General features: G+C 36.9%; 2 protein-coding genes across 2 annotated transcripts; one reads left to right on the top strand and one right to left on the bottom strand.

Annotated features, from left to right (window-relative positions):
• The first annotated feature begins 707 nt into the window (after nucleotides 1-707).
• On the top strand, nucleotides 708-6,522 carry NUDCD2 (NudC domain containing 2). The gene is made up of 4 exons (XM_032212211.1): nucleotides 708-1,054; nucleotides 3,148-3,196; nucleotides 4,813-4,964; nucleotides 5,697-6,522. Exons 1-4 carry the CDS (start codon nucleotides 866-868, stop codon nucleotides 5,778-5,780), a joined length of 474 nt encoding a protein of 157 aa, XP_032068102.1. The 5' UTR covers nucleotides 708-865; the 3' UTR covers nucleotides 5,781-6,522.
• Nucleotides 6,523-10,031: 3,509 nt separating this feature from the next.
• CCNG1 (cyclin G1) lies at nucleotides 10,032-19,953 on the bottom strand. The gene is made up of 7 exons (XM_032211820.1): nucleotides 19,705-19,953; nucleotides 18,216-18,479; nucleotides 16,918-17,171; nucleotides 15,805-15,883; nucleotides 15,616-15,714; nucleotides 13,910-14,104; nucleotides 10,032-11,698 (listed from the first exon to the last, which is right to left on the bottom strand). Exons 2-6 carry the CDS (start codon nucleotides 18,477-18,479, stop codon nucleotides 13,913-13,915), a joined length of 888 nt encoding a protein of 295 aa, XP_032067711.1. The 5' UTR covers nucleotides 19,705-19,953; the 3' UTR covers nucleotides 10,032-11,698; nucleotides 13,910-13,912.
• Nucleotides 19,954-20,183: the final 230 nt, after the last annotated feature.

Here is a 20,183-nt window from a genome sequence, read left to right as displayed (position 1 = left end):
GTGAACATAAATGATTGACAGTTTGAGATTGTAAAGTAAAATGAATATTTAACCTACTTTAGACTTTTCTTAAGGATAAATTCACAGCCTGACCCGTTTTCAAAAAAACGACAACAACATTGTATGTTGTCAAATGGAAATACATTTTATACTGTGCACATAGAATGCAGTTTCAACACGTCAACTAGATTGTGGATATATTTAGCAAGCTTCCCCAGCCTGGCATCTTTTTAAATCCAGATCAATCCTTTTTGGACTCTCATAATCTGTTGGCCAATTAATGATTTTGGGAATTGAACTCCAAAAGCATCTCTCGATCAAGAGCAACGGACGTGATTATAGTACGGAAGCCTTGTTTCTTAACCCTTTCTTCACACAAAATATTGACATTCTGAGTGAACAGCAAAATTATCTGTGATTTTTAAAGCGGATCGTGTAACTACGCATGTTTCTTTTTACTAGCAGTGGGCAAACAAATTGACCAAATGTAGCGGATAGCAATAGGGTTTTCTCAGTGTCGTTTCCCCCTATTGTTTCTCAGTAGTTCTTGACAGGCTGTCGTATTGCTTGACTTAAAGGTTTTTCATTAATACGAGAGAAAACAGCTAGAAACTTGAACCAGCTGTTTTCACACAAAAGGGCAGATTATGCTGTGATTACCGGTAGTTGTGAAATGTTATAACCGCGCACTCTACCGTTCTGGATCTATGGGCGATGTTGTAGGAAGCTGGCGGAAGTCTGGCACGCTTCGCTCCCCGTGGTTTCTACCGGAATAGTTCCGAAGGCAAGGCGAAGCGGATCGGACGAGCGGCAGCGGGCAAAGGCGCATGCGTCTTTTTCTCCCCAAACTTGAGCGGCCAAGTAGATGTCTGCGCCGTTCGAAGAGCGGAGCGGGCTCGTGCCCTGCGCCACTCCCTGGGGACGCTGGTACCAAACCATGGAAGAGGTCTTCGTCGAGGTGAACGTGCCGCAAGGGACCCGCGCGCGGGACGTGGAATGCAGCCTGAAAAGCCGGCACTTGGCTTTGACCGTAGCGGGGAAGGAGGTGCTCAAGGTACCTCTGCAAAACAGAAGAGAGAGCATGTCCTTCCATGCTACTTCGGTTTAGCCCTCATGATGTGAGATGGGAGGGTGTGGCGCAGATTCATTGCTGCGTGGTCTCGTATTGAGTTTTGCTTAATGCTTCTACTGTGCTATCGAGGGATGTGTGTGTGTGTGTGTGTGTTTGTGTGTCTTCGAGTCAATCTTGACTCCTGGTGACTGCCTGGATAATGTCCTGCAGTTTTGTTGCCACGATGTCAGAAGTGATTTGCCAACAAATCACTTTTATAGTCCTTTTATCATTTCCCCTAGAAACCAGGAGTCTGGGAGTTCTAGTGCTGCCTTAAGCATGAAGCCAGACTTTGAACCTCACCCTCAGCCTTAGAAAGCAGGCAATGACAAGCCATTTCTGAAAACCTTGCCAAGAAAATTGCAGGGACCATATCAAGGGAACCTTGTCACCGGTCACATTGATTAGTAAAAGAAAAATAATAAGTAAACAGGTTATATGTAGAATTCTGGTTTAATTACCCCACTCATCTTGAGCACTGCATGTAAAAGCTTAGTCTCCTATCTATCTCCCATCTTAGACAATTCAGATTTCTAGTCTACCATTGATGAGCAAAACCAACAGTAAAGCCAGGAATACAGTTAGAAGAATAAATAATATTTATGTTGTATAATCTTTTTAGATGCCAGTCTGCCTTGACAAGCTGAATAAAATGTAACATTTGTGCTAACAGGTAGTCCTCGGTTTATGACCGCAGTTGGGATTGGCATCTCAGTCATTGAGTAAGGCAGTTGTTAAGACGTCATATGAATGCTTTGCTCAGTTGACCACAATCCCACTGAGTGCCGAAAAGGGAGCGTGCACGCTCATCTGGCCCACAACCTGGAAGAGGAGCTGGCCAGGGCACATGTGCATGCCCAAAATGAACTTCTGGTTTCCAGTGTGCACATGCACACTGGCCAGCTAGTCTTCCAGTTACTGGTGTGCATGCGCTTGCGATGATCAGCTGGCTGGCACACATGCTCATGCAGGAAAATGGAAGACTAGCTCTTCCAGTTTCTGGCACTGCTGCATGCACAAAGGCCAGCTGATCATCGTGTGCGCATGCACACCAGAAACCTGGAAGAGGAATGGCTGACGCCACACGTACCAGGTGACATGGCTCCATGTCCCACTTCGGGCACGCATGCCATAGGTTCGCCATCACGGATATATTGTATGAGGTAGTGAACAGGTCTGCTTTGGGATTGGGGGAAGCCTTGCATAGACTACAAACAAGTCTCTTTCTGCTTATGAGATGAAATTCCTCCCTGCCAAAATTCAGAAAGATTCTCATCACTCAAGTAAAGGGACACTGTGCACTGTTGGTTCTCAACTCAGGAGCTGAAAATCTTGCCTGCTGCAATTCAAGCAGGCACAAAGTTGAAATTCCTCAGAAGGAAGTCCTTTCATCCAGCCCAGAAACAAGTGAGAGTCCTCTTGACAGGCGACTGCATATTGTATGTAACCTTTCCTGCTGGCTTCCCCAATGAATTTCTGGGAAAACCAGTAAAGACAATTGCAAATGGTGATCCTACAATTGTGGGGCACTTGGAAACTGATCGTAAATGTAAACACATTTCCAAGCACCCAGACTACAGTCATGTATGCTGATTCATTCCCTATCTTTGGAATTATGGCTTCGGAATGAAAAACATGTCTGTCACCTTAGGTGTCACTAAACAATTGACAACTTAATCATTTCTCCTTTCCAAAAGGGATCTAATTTGGAATTAAATCTTTCCATTTTATCAGGATAGAGTTCAAATGAAAGAAAAACAAATGGTCATAATTAAGCTTTAAATTTTTGTGCATTAGAATCTTCAAGCCCTCAATTAATATAGCCAAATCTATTAAAAATGTGTCCTTCTTTTATCCTATAATTGTACTGTTAAGCAACCTTTTTGATGATCTACTAAATCTAATATTTATTCAGCAAAGTTTACAAAATTGTATGCAAAACTAGGATTTCTGTTACCAATTTGACATTCAAATATTAGAAATCTATTATACTTGCTTTGAAACTGGGCTCCTATATTTTTATTTTTGTTTTCCAGGGTAATCTATTTGACTCTACAATAGCTGATGAAGCAACCTGGACACTAGGTAAGATCTGTGCTTCAGAAAACTTTACACAACAATTTAGTTTCATTGTAAACTTTCCTTTTTCTAGCTTGGATTTTTTGTTATCTTTTTTTTTTAAAAAAAACCACATGGTATATGTATGCTATTGTTTTGTAAGGACATGGGAGATGTGATTTTGCAACCATTTTTCCCTTTTGGCAAAATCACAAATTTGTTTCTCACTTATTTTGCCCATGTCAAGTGAAGGAATTCGCTAGCGAAAGCAATTATGCTGGGAAGAGTTAGTGATAAAGCAAAGCAAGCCGCCAAAGAACATGGTGATTAGACACCATCAAAGCTGATACCAACCAGAACATAGAAAATAGAGATCTGGTCCATGGAATCTGCAAGAGTCAGACACGACTGAATGGATAACATCATCGTTTTCCTTTTCTGAACTTTTTAAAATAAAACAAAAGATTCTTAAGAGAAACCTACAGAGACCTGCATAAATTATCATTCCCATATTCTGATTTGTTAATAGAAGTGGAGGTAAAAATGAGAGTTCACCGACAAATGCGCGCTCGACAAAACCACGCCAACAAAACCGCGGAGAGAAAACCACAAGGTCGAAATTGTGCTGATGCACGCAAAAGCACGCCGACAAAAGAGTGCCTTCAACAAACAACTAATAACAACCTAATAACCCTAAACCTAACCCTGAACCTAACACTAACCCTTAACTTAAATCGCGCTTTTGTGGGCGCGGTTTTGTCGGCACGTTGTTGTGGGAGCGTTTATGACATCACAGTGTTATCGCCGTGGTTTCATCACCGTGCTTTTGTCGTGCACGCATTTGTCGGGTCACGAAAAATGAGTTTGCTGGTTTCCATTTAGGTAAATACTTCAGCTATCTTGAGCTAAGATATATTCAAATGTTTTCTAATTTGGTTGAACCATTGAAGAAAAAGATGTACGGGAATGTGACAAGACAACACTGATCTCTTTAAAGTCTTGAAAGATTTATTTTAATGTCAGAACATGGATAGATGGGAGAAATAGGGAAGGTTCATGAATTATACAAAGATCAACAGAATGCTGTGATTAATATTTTATTAATCCAGTATATGAAAAAAAAAACCTGTTTTTATGGACCTCCTAACTTAGAAAGTTTGAAGGTTACTCAAAAGCTACATTGCATTCAGAACACGGGAGAATGGCAAAGTTCTTCCCCATGTTGCAATGACCATCTTGGAAATTCCTGAAACATCTTGCTGATTTCTAACAACCTGAAATTTATCATAATTAGTACAAGTATCTGTCCGTTTTTTTAGCTGTAAAGGAAAATAGGACTATACTCCAGCACTTGTATTAAATTAATCTCAGTTGGAATATCATTCATTAGACCATGTCCCTTCACTCTGGAAAACAAATTTGTGTTGTATTTCCTTACAGTTCAAAATATGAGATTTATTATGATAATATGCCATCAAATCAGTGCTGAATTTTAGGGATCACATAAATTTTCTCCATGATAATTTGTCCTCAATTTTGTTTTCTAACAGTGTACTCTTGATCTTATAATTGAGTGTATCCACCTAATCATTCTCTTCTTTCAAATAATGGTGAATAAATCCAGTGTTTTTTTGTTTGAAAAGAGGATCAGAAATTGATACGAATCACCTTGACAAAAACCAACCGTGATGCTGGAAACTGTTGGAGTTCCCTGTTGAAGAATGAGTATGCTGCTGATCCCTGGCTTCAAGACCAAATGCAAAGGAAGCTTACATTAGAAAGGTTCCAGAGGGAGGCAAGTCAATAGATATTACCCATATTGTAAAACAATGGTGGCCCAGTGGTTAGAATGCAGTATTGCAAACTCTGCCCACAGCCAGGAGTTCAATCCTGAGTTCAAGCTTGACTCAGCCTTCCATTCTTCAAGATCAGTGAAATGAAGACCCAGATTGTTGGGGGCCATATGCTGGCACTTGTAAACCCCTCGGAAAGTGCTGTACAGTACTATGGAGCAGTATATAAGTCTAAGTGCTATTGCTAAGTGCTGTTTCATAGACAAGGCATTATAAACAAAAAAAACCCACTATATTTACATACCATCTATATCAGAAAATAATGTAATATATATCATATAGTATTATCCAAAGTTCTATATTAATTTACCAGGATCAAGATTCATGGAGTGTACTTTAAATACATTGTGACATTTAATTTGGCTTCCAGATGTGTTATTAATGTTGCTAGATCACAGCTGGTTGTCTTTACATTTAGCTTTATTTAAAGAAAAATGAGGGGAAAATGGAAAAAAATAGAAGGGGCATTTGCATAGGTGCAGGATATATTATGAAATAAAAATAAATTATATACAGGCAATTTAAAAATATTTGTGTTTTTCAGGTACTAATACAATAAATCAAAAATGTTAAAAAGAGTACATAACAGAATTCTGTGTAGTCTTAGTTTGAAATATATTCCAGTAGAAATATTCAGCAAGAATATAAATAAAATGCTATGTTTTCTCTTACAGAACCCTGGATTTGACTTCAGTGGAGCAGAAATTTCTGGAAATTATACCAAAGGAGGACCAGACTTTTCCAGTCTTGAAAGATAGCATGTCCTATATTTCCTCCAGTTTCTACAAAATGACAAAGCATTAAGCTTCAGAATAGCTTACTGTTTTTTTCTGGTCAGCTTTAAACCCCAAAATAATGACTGTTATCAGAATTGCACAAACAGTAATTAAAAAAAAACATTTCATGCATACTCAGAGCAATATATTTTTTTTGGGAAAGTCTGTGATCTGGCTTATTTTTTGCCAAAGCAGTTAAGTAAAAAAAAAAATCACTACCTAAATGCTCTGGCTTTCTCTACTGGCAAATAACTAAAATAACTGAAATATGGAAATTTATTTTCAAATACATTGTTGCATGGCATAAGAACACATTTTGAAGGCTAGTGATTAAAAACTTATTAGCCATCCCGAAAATTTGTACTAAGCCAACTTCAACACTATTTCACAGAAGAATCATTAAAACTAGTAATGTTAAAATCTGGTATAATTAATACCTTCTATAATTTGGTGCCAAACTGTATTGTCAGTCAAACCATAACATGCAATATGCATTCTTGGGTAAAGCCATTTAGCATTCATAAATTTATCCCTGACATTCTTTAGAAGAATAGGCATTCCAGTGTGTATATTCTTTTAATGAAACTCAGAGAACCATTTTAGCTACTTTTAAAGAACTATTTATGCCAAGGAAGATTTTTGACTTATTTTGACTTTGTGTTATATATCAAACTGGCTGGAACACTTGATAAAATAATTAAAGCACATGTACTTTTTCATGCGACATAGTTCTGCTTAATCTGACACTTATATTTTTCTGCAGCCCAAGGTGTGATTTATAGTCAAGCATGTAACACTCTTGATAAAAAAGATCTGGGTTGTATTCTGTGATGGTCTTTTCCTGGACTACCCAAAAAGCCCCCTTTTGCATCCCAGCATGTTAGGGTTTATGGAACCAGTGGCAGGATAAAACAATGAGCTGAATTCTCATTGAGTGACAAGAAATCCATTTGGACAGCATGGCATATATCTTTTGTTTATATATATAAGAAGAAAGTACATACATCGTATGTAATTAAAAATTCTAATAGTTGCAATACACTTTGCTTTATGCATGTACAGTGGGGCAAAAAAGTATTTAGTCAGCCACCAATTGTGCAAGTTTTCCCACTTAAAAAGGTGAGAGTCCTATAATTGACATCATAAGTAGACCTCAACTATGAGAGATAAAAAGAGAAAACATTCAGACAATCATATTGTCTGATTTTGAAAGAATTTTTTTGCAAATTATGGTGGAAAATAAGTATTTGGTCAATATCAAAAGTTCATCTCAATACTTCGTTATATATACTTTGTTGGCAATGACAGGTCAAATGTTTTCTGTAAGTCTTCACAAGGTTGGCACACACTGTTGCTGGTATGTTGGCCTATTCCTCCATGCAGATCTCTAGAGCAGTGATGTTTTGGGGCTATCACTAGGCAACACGGACTTTCAACTCTCTCCAAAGGTTTTCTGTGGGGTTGAGATCTGGAGACTGGCTAGGCCACTCCAGGACCTTGAAATGCTTCTTACGAAGTCACTTCTTCATTGCCCAGACGGTGTGTTTGGGATCATTGTCATGCTGAAAGACCCAGCCAAGTTTCATCTTTAATGCCCTTGCTGATGGAAGGAGGTTTGCACTCAAAATTTCACGATACATGGCCCCATTCATTCTTTCCTGTACACGGATCAGTCGTCCTGGTCCTTTTGCAAAGAAACAGCCCCAAAGCATGATGTTGCCACCCCCATGCTTCACATTAGGTATGGTGTTCTTTGGATGCAACTCAGCATTCTCTCTCCTCCAAACACGATGAGTTGTATCTCTACCAAACAGTTCTACTTTGGTTTCATCCGACCAATCCTCTTCTGGATCATCCAAATGCTCTCTAGCAAACTTCAGACAGGCCCGGACATGTACTGCCTTAAGCAGGGGGACACGTCTGGCACTGCAGGATCTGAGTCCCTAGTGGTGTATTGTGTTACTGATGTAGCCTTTGTTATGTTGGTCCCAGCTCTCTGCAGGTCATTCACTAGGTCCCATGTGGTTCTGGGATTTTTGCTCACAGTTCTTGTGATCATTTTGACCCCTTGGAGTGAGATCTTGCATGGAGCACCAGATTGAGGGAGATTATCAGTGGTCTTGTATGTCTTCCATTTTCTAATTATTGCTCCCACAGTTAATTTCTCCACACCAAGCTGCTTGCCTATTGCAGATTCAGTCTTCCCAGCCTGGTGCAGGTCTACAATTTTGTTTCTGGTGTCCTTCGACAGCTCTTTGGTCTTCACCATAGTGGAGTTTGGAGTGTGGCTGAGTTTGTGGACAGGTGTCTTTTATACGGCTAACAAGTTGAAACAGGTGCCATTAATACAGGTAATGAGTGGAGGACAGAGGAGCCTCTTAAGACGTTACAGGTCTGTGAGAGCCAGAAATCTTGCTTGTTTGTAGGTGACCAAATACTTATTTTCCACCATAATTTGCAAATAAATTCTTTCCAAATCAGACAATGTGATTGTCTGCATTTCTTTTCTCATTTTGTCTCTCATAGTTGAGGTCTACCTATGATGTCAATAATAGGCCTCTCTCATCTTTTAAAGTGGGAGAACTTGCACAATTGGTGGCTGACTAAATACTTTTTTGCCCCACTGTATATACTCATCCAATTAACAGAATGAGAGTTAATTGTAGTCTGATTCACTCCCTAACCATGTGTACCCTATCTATAATTTTTGTATCTTTATGCTTAGACATGTTTAGTTATCTATAGTAAAGTGAAGTAGTAATTTTCATGTTTAAAAAAGATTTAAACTACCTCACAGTTAGTTCTATAGTATGTTTTAATTGTACATTGCCAGGGAATGCTAAGTGTTTTGTCTGCCAAGAATTCAAGGCTGCTATTTCAGCTATTAAGATGCCACAAGGAGAACTTGTATTGTTTATACAAATTGAGGAAATGGAATCAATAAAATTGATTTTGTATGCCTAAGGCCAGTCGTGGGTTTTGGGGCCGGCATCGCCCACATGGGCGCGCGTGCACGGGGTGCACTCTTGCGTCATACCTGCCTGCGACGCCTCCGCAAGCCTCTGCAATGCTCCAGCTGCTCGGCAGAGCGGCGCACAGGTACCGTACGCACCATACGCGTGCGCGGAAGCGCCAAAGGCTTAAAAGACAAGTAAGCTTGGGCGGGCGGGCGGGCCCTCCGGAGCACCATATCAGAACAGTATCTAACACCATTGGTGCAGTGGTTAGAATGCAGTATTGCAGGCTAACTCTGCCCAGTCAGAAATTTAATCCTAACTAGCTCAAGGTTGACTCAGCTTTCCATCCTTCCAAGGTCAGTGTTTGGAGCAATATGCTGACATTGTAAAATGCTCAGAATGTGCATAAAGTAGTATGGAGTGGTATATAAGTGAGTGCCATTGCTATCCATAATCTAGGACCAGAGTATCTAACTGAATTCACACAACACCCATTTCCATATCCAGGTTAGTCTATCTATTTTAGAGAGAAGGTAAATTCCCAGAAGCCCATCTGTGGTGTAATCAATTCTATCAGGCTGCAGAAATTACTTTTTCTGAAAGTTTTTCTTTGCAAACGCATCAAAGGTGGACCACAATGATTGCTTGCAAAGTGTGTTCCAAAGTTGTCTGACCCGGCATAACCAGGTCTTGTAAACACAGGCATACATATCTCAACATATAGCCTTGTTTAGAGAACAATAAATATTAACACATTTTAGAAAATATTTTCCTTTAAGCAAGTTACTTTCACAATCCAAGGTCATCAAATCAATTCATGCAATTCCATTTCAATGAGTTTTATTGAAAGGTGCTCTTGTTGCTTATAGGCATAATAGGACATTTTAATAACAAATTTGTTCCTTCTTGTAAACATCATATTGAACATTGTTCAGTTTCAACATTCAAATACTAAAGGTATATAAGATATAATTATTCAATTTAATAACGTCCATAAAAAAGGATAGTTTGTGGAAACTTCCTATCAGTTTTGTTCTGAAGAGCAGCTTGCAATGAGGTAGAAGTAAATGGTTTGTCCAAATGCTGGGTTAAACCAAAAATAAGTCTTCAGATTTCTGTAACTGTAGTAAGTCTTCTAAATTTGTTACTTTGATTCTAAAGACAAGCCAGTCAGCTTTAAATGAGCCATAAGGAAAATGTGAAATTACACCAACGATAAATGTGCTAAAATTAAAAAGATAACAATTCTTACATTATCTTTCCAGTTTTTCTTATGGCAATTTAAACAACCAGTAAAACAGGTAGAATACTAAATTGAACACAGTACAACTATAAACAGACATTATTGCGAAGTGATTTAAAAAGAACCAAAGTACAAAAGCTACTGAACATGTTGACAGTTGATTTAATAGATCACTGCTGGGTAGCAACTGTTGCTTCCTTAGGCTTTTAAATCACAATGCATAACGTGTGTTGGTGTAGCCACCTCAATTATTCATTTGAATCAACTGATAATTATAAATTGAATGAGCAAAATAGTAGTTTAACCCTGCCTAGCTTTTAGCATCAGCTCCCAAAGTTCTTTCTAGTAAAATTCACTCTAGTAAAATTCACTCAGCCCAACTTTGGGCTGAACAAAGCAGTACACACTATGGTATGGTAGAATACATTCTCAAGTTGAAAAAGATAATTAAAACTGTTTAAAGTAGCATAACACTAAATTCTATGCTTTGAAATTATTTAACACAATGTTTTACTGAAAGCTTGATAGTAATCCAAAACCACAGACACATTCCCCAAAATATATGCTTAATATAAACATATAACTTTTTATGCTTCTAATAGCAACACATAAAAAAGTTTAATCCAAATCAGGTAAGTGTAGTAAAATTAGCTTGTGTTTGAAGTGAAATGCAGATGTGTCAAATCATGCTTAATTTGCCCCACCAATTTTGGTACATGCAAGCAGAACTAAAGATTGAGGTAAAACACTCTGGGAGAAATTCAAAATGTTAATTCTATTTTTAGACATTGCCCACATTCTCAGCTGGTGCCTGACTTGCATTCTTTAAACAGCTTTAATTTCTACAGTGACTTTCCAACTTCTTTCAAATATACTTGGCTACAATCTGAACTGTAATAATGCTTGCTAAAAATGTATTCTTTATGTTAATGCACTGTAAATACAGATCTCTAAATTCAGCTCTTGAACTCAGTATGATCTAGGACCAACATATTTTTAATTCAGTTCCCAACTTCTAATGTGAATCAAGATTTAAAGCAGAGGTGGGGAACCTTGACTCTTTTATGATTTGTGGGCTTAAACTCCCAGAATTCCCAAGGCAGTCATGCGTTCCCCACTTCTGATTTAAAGGAATTATCTAATTTTGGATTAATTTCGAATTTTATGTTAGAGTTTCTCAATCATTATTACCATTACCATGTATCAGATGTAGCAACTTTCTTTCCCTTAGTAATGTTCCTACTCTCACTAGAAAATACATGCATATCTATTTTACTAGTTTAGAACATGGTTATGTTCATTTTCATATTCATTTTCTACCACCATTTAGTTCAGAAGTGCAGAATTATTAAGGATCAAGCTCTATGATGACTCACATTTTCACATTTCCAGAGGGCAGATTAAAACAAAAGCAGCTGGCTTGTTTGTATTTTAGCCCCAAACACTGTTTTATAAAAAAAAAGTCTTCAGTTTTATTAAGAACCTTGAGAAGATTAAGAAGAGTCTTGTGGCAACACGCTGTATTGTTGTACAGTTCAGAGTTTAAAAAATGTGGTTGCAGTTTAATATTCATGAAATCAGACTTTCCATAGGTCAGAAGAATCCAAGAAATTCTGTTTCAGCAGTGAAAAGCTTTTATCCTTGTTGATTGAACATATGTTGCCAGACAATGTCCCATCTACTCTTCTTCAGGATTACCACTAAATCAAAAAGAAATTTGAACATTATTATTGTAACATAAAATATTCAAATATGGGGTGAATTAGCATTGTTTACAAGTAATGCATTATAAAAGAACAAACAGGAATTTATCTCTCTTTGAATATTCCAATTTTTTGACTACTCCTTTTTTTTGTTATTAAACAAAACTATGTTTATATTACAGGTAGTCCTCTATTTACAATACAATACAATAGCAGAGTTGGAAGGGATCTTGGAGGTCTTCTAGTCCAACCCCCTGCCTAGACAGGAAACCCTATACCATTCCAGACAAATGGCTATCCAACATCTTCTTAAAGACTTCCAGTCCCCTAATCATCTTCGTTGCTCTTCCCTGTACTCTTTCTAGAGTCTCCACATCTTTTCTACATTGTGGCGACCAAAACTGAATGCAGTATTCCAAGTGTGGCCTTACCAAGGCTTATAAAGTGGTATTAACACTTCACTTACAACAGTTCATTTAGTGACCGTTAGAAGTTATGACTCTGAAAAAAGTGACTTATGAATGTATTTCACACTCGAGACTGTTGTATCATCCCCATGGTTGCATGGTCAAAATTCAGATGCTTGACAACTGACTCATATTTATGGCGGTTGCAGTATCCCAGTGTCACATGCTCACCTTTTGAGACATTCTGACAAGCAAAGTCAATGGGGAAGCCAGATTCACTTAACAATCATGTTATTAACAATTGTAGTGATGCACTTAACTATAGCAAGAAAGTTTGCAAAATGGGAAAAATTCACGTAACAACTATTTCACTTAGCAACAAAAATTTGGGGCTCACTTGTGGTCATAAGTCAAGGACTACCTGTACTATAATCTTTTCTGAGTGCAGTCTCATGAATGGTAGTAACCCTGTCAGCAAGGCATTGCTGGGATGAAAGTTTAAAGTATCTGAAAGGATCCTGGTTTTGCAAAGATGAACCTTCTATTCTCCCATTAACTAAGTTCACAAGCCGACCACAACTGGGGATTACCAAATCTGTTACTAAGCAACTCAATAGCAATAGCAGTTAGACTTATATACCGCTTCATAAGGCTTTCAGCCCTCTCTAAGCGGTTTACAGAGTCAGCATATCGCCCCCAACAATCCGGGTCCTCATTTTACCCACCTTGGAAGGATGGAAGGCTGAGTCAACCTTGAGCCGGTGAGATTTGAACAGCCGAACTGCAGAACTGCAGTCAGCTGAAGTAGCCTGCAGTGCTGCATTTAACCACTGCGCTAACTCAGTCATAAAATTAGACATCATGACCCATTTACAAAGTTAGTTGTACAGCTTTCAGCCAGTTTCTCTATTGTCTTTGCTTGTCAGAGGGTGCCTATGAAGCAAATGGCAATTACATGACTTTGGAATGCGGTAACCTTCGTAAAATGTATGCCAATGCTAAGCACCTGAATCACAATCATGGATGGTGTGATGGCAAGTTCAAAGACTGGTCTTAACCAAACAAACAGTCGGGAAGGGAAGACTCTATGTATTAAAGTATATTTATAAGCGTGCAAACCATAAGAAAATTCCACATTTATATTTCTCATAGTTTAGGATTTTACTTCTTGACTATTACATGCCCATCTACTATGAACAGCTTTTAAACTGAAGAATGCAGGCAAGTATATTAGCAACAAAGGATATGGGTAATCCTCACGAGTGCAATTAGGATTGGCCACTATAGCACTATGTGATGCCGTTGCTAAGTGAGACCATGTAACTACAACTTATGATTTCACTGCCAGCTTTTCCAGACTCTGTTGGAAGCCCGCTGTGAATCTCTCAAATTATATTCATGTGATCGGAGAAACAATTGTGACAATTGTAAGTTGAAGGAGTTAAAGTTTTTCAGCACCTTTGTAAGTTTGAACAATGGCTAAACAGGGTAGTTAGTAAGCGAGAACTAGCTATATATTGAAGCATATTAGGAAACTTGAGAATAGAGAACAGACACGTAGGCTTTCAACATGTTTTCCTTATAAATACCTAGAGATTATTTTTTCTGAACCATATATACATCTACATATTTTTGTTCGTAGTTATATCTTCCAGATTACTAAAAAGATTGCTGCAACTTTTACACTATATTTATTTCAATTCAAGAATTCAGAATAGTTAATCTACCTATCTATTTTTTTTGGTGTAGCTTTTAAATTATTCCTATCACATCATGTCAAAAACACATTTAGAAAGTTCACCTTTTAGGGACTAGTTTCTGGGATTGTGGGAAGATGGGCAATTCTGTAATAACTGGGTTTCAGTTGCCGGGCTGTGCGGCCAGACACAATCCATTTTAGCTTTTGTCCATTTGGCTTAGAACATTTGCTTGACGAATATTCTGAGAGGCACTTTGATACAAGTTCTTTCCAAAAGGAAAATTCACTGCTATTTATCTGTAGGGAAAAAAAGGGAAATTAAAAACCAATCAGTACTACTCATGAGCAACCAATGCTGATCAGATAACACAAAAACAACACACTTCATTTATTATGTGAGTCTGAAAATCTTCATTCAATGCATAACTTTAGTTTATTAAGAGGTTTTTTGGTTGTTAATTTTTTTTTTTTACTATAAAACTCTGGAGATATAAATACGAGGTTAAAAACTTATTTATTGCAGGGAAATACACCAAAATGCAAGAAATTAGTTATTAGTATCTGTCATAAAAATATGTGCAATATGTTTTAGATAAATAATTTAAAAAAGAATTCTGGAATGAAGATCCACTAGAAAAATGTTATGAGGGACAAAAAATTACAGTACTGTACACAATATATCAGTATCTAGGGAAAAATGTAAAATGAAATAGTATGTTTCAAAAATGAGACTGGTGTTAAAGCTACTGATTTACAATGAAATATAGTTATGCATCAGAGAAAAAATAGTTAAAATATGTATCAATATATTCATACACACACATACATAAAATCCACTTAATTCTTTCATTGCAACAGACTGAATAATCGGAACTTTCAAATACTTGGAGAGAAATAAATGATCTGTTTATGACAAGTTTTAAGACTCAAAATGTTTTCTCCATTTGGTCTTCAGGAAATGCAGATCTTCAAAGCTCTGACATTTTTGATATTACCATTTAAGACTTCATTTTCTTTTTTAAAAAAGTTTTTTATAGCATAATTTAAAAATTAATGAATTTATATATAAAACCAGATGAGTCAAATAAAGGAAAATCCATGAACACACACACAAGTTAATATGTAATCTGGAAAATAATGATTGTCTAATGCTATATTGAAGCACATCGTGGGGCTAATTCAGCAAATCGTGGTTAATCTATGAATTAGCCTATGAACCTCACCATACCTCCACAAAAAGGTTTCTAAATGTATAAGCTGTAAAAGTTTTCATTTGCAAAATTCCTACTCAACTGGCCTTCACCAATGTCCAAATATCAGCAACCTTAATCCAGAACTATATTCTGTTTCCTAGTGTCAGGTTTGCCCTTTAGCTACCATTCTGCTGAGCACTAAGGGACTTTCTGCTCTGAACTCTAGCCAGCTACTTTATTCTATTTTAACAAGTAATTAAACAATGAAATCTGCTGAACTGCACCATTTGCTATAACAAGAGTTAAGCCACATAAGTTATTTTAATGTTTAAATGCAAAATAACCATATTTGCAAGAGATTGAAACTGTGACTCCAAACATATATTTGAGATACCCTTCAAAAATATGTTCCCAAAACTGTCAGCAACTATTCTCCTGAAAATTACTGTTTCACTTGGTACTTAGATAGCTATTTCTGTCTTCCTCTCACCAAACTAAACCAAACATTTTTACATGAAAGCAACCCTTGGTTGATTTGTACCTTGCTTAAGAAGTATATTTCTAAGTTAATAAAGTTAGAAGTAAACATCAAACAGATATTTAATTATGGCTTACCTTGGAATGTATTCGGAGACATTGTATTATTTCAACCAATTCTGGTACTTTCTCCTCTTCAGCTTCTAGAGCCATTATTGAAAGTGCCAATACTGAAGGCTAGTGAAAAATAAAATAATTAAGATCAATCAAATATGTTAAGCTTTTGCAAAACTGCTGAATTGATCATTAATAGATCATAGTCCATACCTTTGCTTTTGAAAGAATAAGTCTGCAGTGGCAGGCCTTTAGTTGGGCTTCAAGTCTATCTAATTTAAGATTATCTTTCCTGCATAAAACAAAGGTTAATTTGTTGATTTTCAATATTTTTATATAAAGATTAGAAGTATACTGAGTAGTTAGAAGATATGAAAAACTAAGTCATAAAGTGACTTTTTTAAGTTAAATCAAAAACACCTTACTTAATATTTGACAACACAGCTCTAAATTCTCAAATTATTAAAAATAATAATCTAAATATAACCATGTTTCACTCATACCATATTTAAAACAGTAATTAACAGTAGTTCAGGCCTAGATTATATTCAGCTACCGAAGAGTACTGGTATCTTTGGTAGATAAATGATAAATTCTTATTCAGAAACTTGCTCTGAGTGGAGAGTAACTACAGAGGATTAGTAAAATTGAATATTGATTGCCCTTTATTTTCTGTTTTCATTTGGTTCCTCCATGCAGTTCTTGTTCTATGATCAAAACTACCCAACTAAACTTTCTACTGCATTCTGCAGGATTGAGGTAAATCAGGTTATTAAAGAGAGTTAACTGGGTTGCATTTATCTACGGGCAGATGAACTACATTTGTATGAAAATGTTTTTTCTAAAAACCTCAAAGACCCCTAACAGAAAGTTACTATTTAAGGGGCAAGGAAAATTAGTTCCATCCTGTAAGCACTACTGTAATCTAACTATGATGGCCTGGCAAAAGTAAATACTGGTTTTACACAAATATAGTAAGTGGTATTTATTCAACCCTGTTTCAGATAGGTCAAATCTGATAGGATTCTAATAATACTTCAAACTGCTATGTGGCATTAATAGAATTGTACATCACAGTCTTGTAAATATTAGTATGTCTTAAAACCAGAATGTCTGTCTGCTATAATGTACATATGTTGGATATGGTTTAACAGTTTCAACCCCATGGTTAAAATTTGAATTGCAAAGGCACACCTGGATTATTTTAAAAAGGAATTATTGGATATTTACTAATCTTGCTAGCACATAGGACCTTTTCTCTCCATAAATTTATCTTTGGTCTAAAGGAATTGGCACTTCCAAATTGGTCCAGAAAAGGACACTTACCTTTCACAGTTGATGCTTTCACCCAGAATTGAACAATACAGTTGCAGAAACTGGAAGGCAGTTGTTGCTTTTACTTTTCTATGTAGCTTCTTTAAAATAATTCCCTCCATTCTCATTAGGTCACTAACAGTAAACCGATACTGACTTATTCGGATTAAGTCCGTAGCTAATGGAATATTACTCTCTTCTTCCATGACTTTCACAGCCAAGTAAAAGCAACTTAAGCCAACACAGCCCAAGCATTTTGATTCCACCTAGAAGAAGAAGAAATTTCAGATGAAGCTTACAATATACTTAGTTTATATACACATTGCAAACCTACAAAGCAGATCTTACGTAAGTCAATTGGATTTTTGACCTTAGAATGTTAAGGTTGGGCTATCTGTTTTCTACTATGCTATGTTTTAAACTTTTAGTGTGTTTATATTCAAGAAAATAAGAATTCCCAGTGTGGAACCACCTTGGTACAAAGCAATTAATTTGTCTATTATTCAGAAAAGTAAGCTTTCATGTCTAGCTGTTCAAGAGCAATCAAATACCTATCATTGTACGGTGTAATGGCCAGAAAGGCACCCACCCATCTAAAATAGCACTTTCTAAAGCATATTATTAGAGGGATGCGTTTGCTTGGAACTTCTCTAATCTTTGCTTCATTAAAGAACCCAGAACTTTTAAAGATCACACGGATCCATTAAGCCCATTCCCCAAAAACAGATACTTCTGTAGCTGAAACAATGTACTTTGCATAAGGCAACAGAAAGTTTTATTAAGTCAATCTTTTGCAATGAACTAGAAATTCCAGGAACCCCCGACAGAATGAGAATTATGGAAGTTGCAGTCAAACAATCTACTGGGCTACGAAAGGATAATCTGCATTTACAAAAAAAGAAAAAAAAGGAGGGGGGAACCACTCTGGTACTATTAATAAGACTGGCAAGGAAAAGGTTTAAATAATCATAGTAGGTTCCCTTTTTGGTCCTTATTAAATATCCTGAAAAGTCCAAATGCAATTAGTATTTGAAATGATATTAAGCCATACTAGCTGCTATAAGTTCTGCTGTAAATGCTCCACCTATGAGCTGTTTATCTACTATATTCCACTAAAAATAAGTGTTGATTCCAATTAATAAGATTTACATGGCAAAACTGCATGTTAGGATTACAGACTAATGCTATAGTGATAAAATTCTCCTTGGCTGCTGAAAATCTGAAAAGCAAATTAGCAGCAATGTGTAAAGTCTTGCATCAAAACAGAAATAAACTGGCTTATACTGTAATTTCATAATCTAAAGACCTACCTTCATTTTTGATAAAAAACGATCTAATAAATTCACGGCAAGAGAAAACGTCTCTGTGCGAAAGCTGAAGAATTGAATCAAACTAAGCAGGTCTTTCACTTCAAAATCCCGCAACCTTGCTGTCATCTGGAACCTATTATCATGAGCCGATTCAATTATTCGCAAGCCAGAGAGCTTTGGCTGACTTTGTAATTCCTGTTCAAGCAATGCACTGAGCTGCACTAGTAACTCCTGAGTCCCACTTGTTGCAAGCGTATCAATCATCTGAAATACAAAACTTAGATCAAGACTGTTCCAAACAAAACAATTAGAGAAGTTTACGTTTGCTTTTGCCACTTTTCAGCAAAGTTGCAGAGACTTTGCTGTACATCTACTCTCTTTAACCACATATGTAATATTTGCAGGAGTAACACAAAATGCACAGGCAAAAAGCAGCTTAACAGGAAAAGAATAATGAGCCGAGGTGGTGGAGATGGTCAGATTAATTGAATAGAGTATATAAACTGAGCCTCTGAAGATGCACAAAAATACAAACATGAATTAAAGTTGTAACAGAGCCATTGTATTCACAGCACTGTTTTCAGAATAGAATAGAATAGAATTCTATTCTATTGTGTGATTGGACACACAAGGACTTTGTCTTTGGTGCATATATTCTCAGTGTACTTAAAGAAAAATAAAATAGATTATTATAGCATGATCCCACCTTCATTATGTTTCTATATTTTTTAAAAACATATATAAAGTGAAAAATTTAAACCAATTCTGTAAATGGCCTATGATTTAAGCTTTTTAGACATTATGAAGAAAGCAGCACACACAATGAAGCCCAGTATTTATTTACCAGTCCATTAATTCTGTATTAGTTACAAAGCACTGCTGTGAATGTTATCCCGACTCCCCTCACTAAGAAGTCCCTTGCTTTCTCCCAGTGGGAAAAGATTAACCATAATTTATTAGCCGATCCTTATATAATAAATCTGTTAAATTAGCCTGTCACTAGCTAGCGGCTTCTAGAAGCCTTGGACTTGACTGAGCTGCCAAGCGGCTAAACGGGCGTATAATTGGGAGACGCCAAATTAAGCGTGACCAAGTTTAACCAAATGAATGTATCAAGTAACATCTTAATAGCATTCTAACACAGCTGGCTTTATCTCGCACTCACTTTCCTTTCGGGAATCCTTATCTGGGAAATATAGGAAACCTTTCACTTCTGGTTCTCTCTTTCCCACTCCCCCGCTCTTCACTTTGTATTATTTCATAGACATAATACAAAGTTGATGGACATAGGAATTATTATGTTTAAGTAGACCCTGTCAAGTTAACGATACCAACTTCTAATACCAACTCTATTAACGATACCAACTTCAAAGACATGCCCGGACTTGTTCTCTCGATCCATACAGCACGCTGACAAGGCACTCGCCAGTAGGAACGGGTTACTACATGTTAAATAAATAGCCCAGCTCTCAAAATTCCAGCCTCTTACCTTTATTATCCTAGGAAAAATACAGGCGGCCGGAGAGTCTTCAGATAATCCGAGTTAAAACAAACTATGGACTTTTAAAAAAATAAATATATAAATAGCTACCTCCAGATTTAAAAATAAATAAATTAGCCTTGTATTTATTTTACCAAAGCACAGACCTAGGTCTGCAGCTTTAGAGGAGAAGAAGGGAGGGAAGAATTCACGCGAAGTTTCCCCACCTCTTTCAGCTCAGGAGAAAACTAGATTCTGCAGGTATTAATTCTGCTTAGTCTAAACTCCGCCCCGGCTTTTATAGAAAAAAACTGATAATTCTTCTGATTGGCTATTGTCTTAATCTAGTGGACCAATCATAGCCTCTCAGCCCGCAATTTGCTCCAACCAGGAACTGAAAAGCTGTATGGATCTGGGAAATTGTGCGTCTGTCCTGCTTTTTAGTGTCTTTGTGCTGCCCCAGCAATATATAGCTAGTGTAGAACTGT

This window comes from Thamnophis elegans, chromosome 2 (assembly GCF_009769535.1).
Source record: "Thamnophis elegans isolate rThaEle1 chromosome 2, rThaEle1.pri, whole genome shotgun sequence".
Classification (NCBI taxonomy): domain Eukaryota; kingdom Metazoa; phylum Chordata; class Lepidosauria; order Squamata; family Colubridae; genus Thamnophis; species Thamnophis elegans.
The sequence above is the reverse complement of the archived record's forward strand: the minus strand, read 5'-3'. Positions and strand labels throughout refer to the sequence as shown.

Bases quoted from the DNA above. Each gene is read 5' to 3' on its own strand.
- CCNG1 (XM_032211820.1), bottom strand. From the start codon at position 18,479: ATGATTGATACGCTTGCAACAAGTGGGACTCAGGAGTTACTAGTGCAG. The intron at 15,715-15,804 runs GTATGGACTATG...ATTTTTCACTAG, and splicing joins TTATTCTTTCAAAAGCAAAG to CCTTCAGTATTGGCACTTTC. The intron at 14,105-15,615 runs GTAAGCCATAAT...TTTTCCCTACAG, and splicing joins GTCTCCGAATACATTCCAAG to ATAAATAGCAGTGAATTTTC.
- NUDCD2 (XM_032212211.1), top strand. From the start codon at position 866: ATGTCTGCGCCGTTCGAAGAGCGGAGCGGGCTCGTGCCCTGCGCCACT. The intron at 3,197-4,812 runs GTAAGATCTGTG...TTGTTTGAAAAG, and splicing joins TGAAGCAACCTGGACACTAG to AGGATCAGAAATTGATACGA. The intron at 4,965-5,696 runs GCAAGTCAATAG...TTTCTCTTACAG, and splicing joins TAGAAAGGTTCCAGAGGGAG to AACCCTGGATTTGACTTCAG.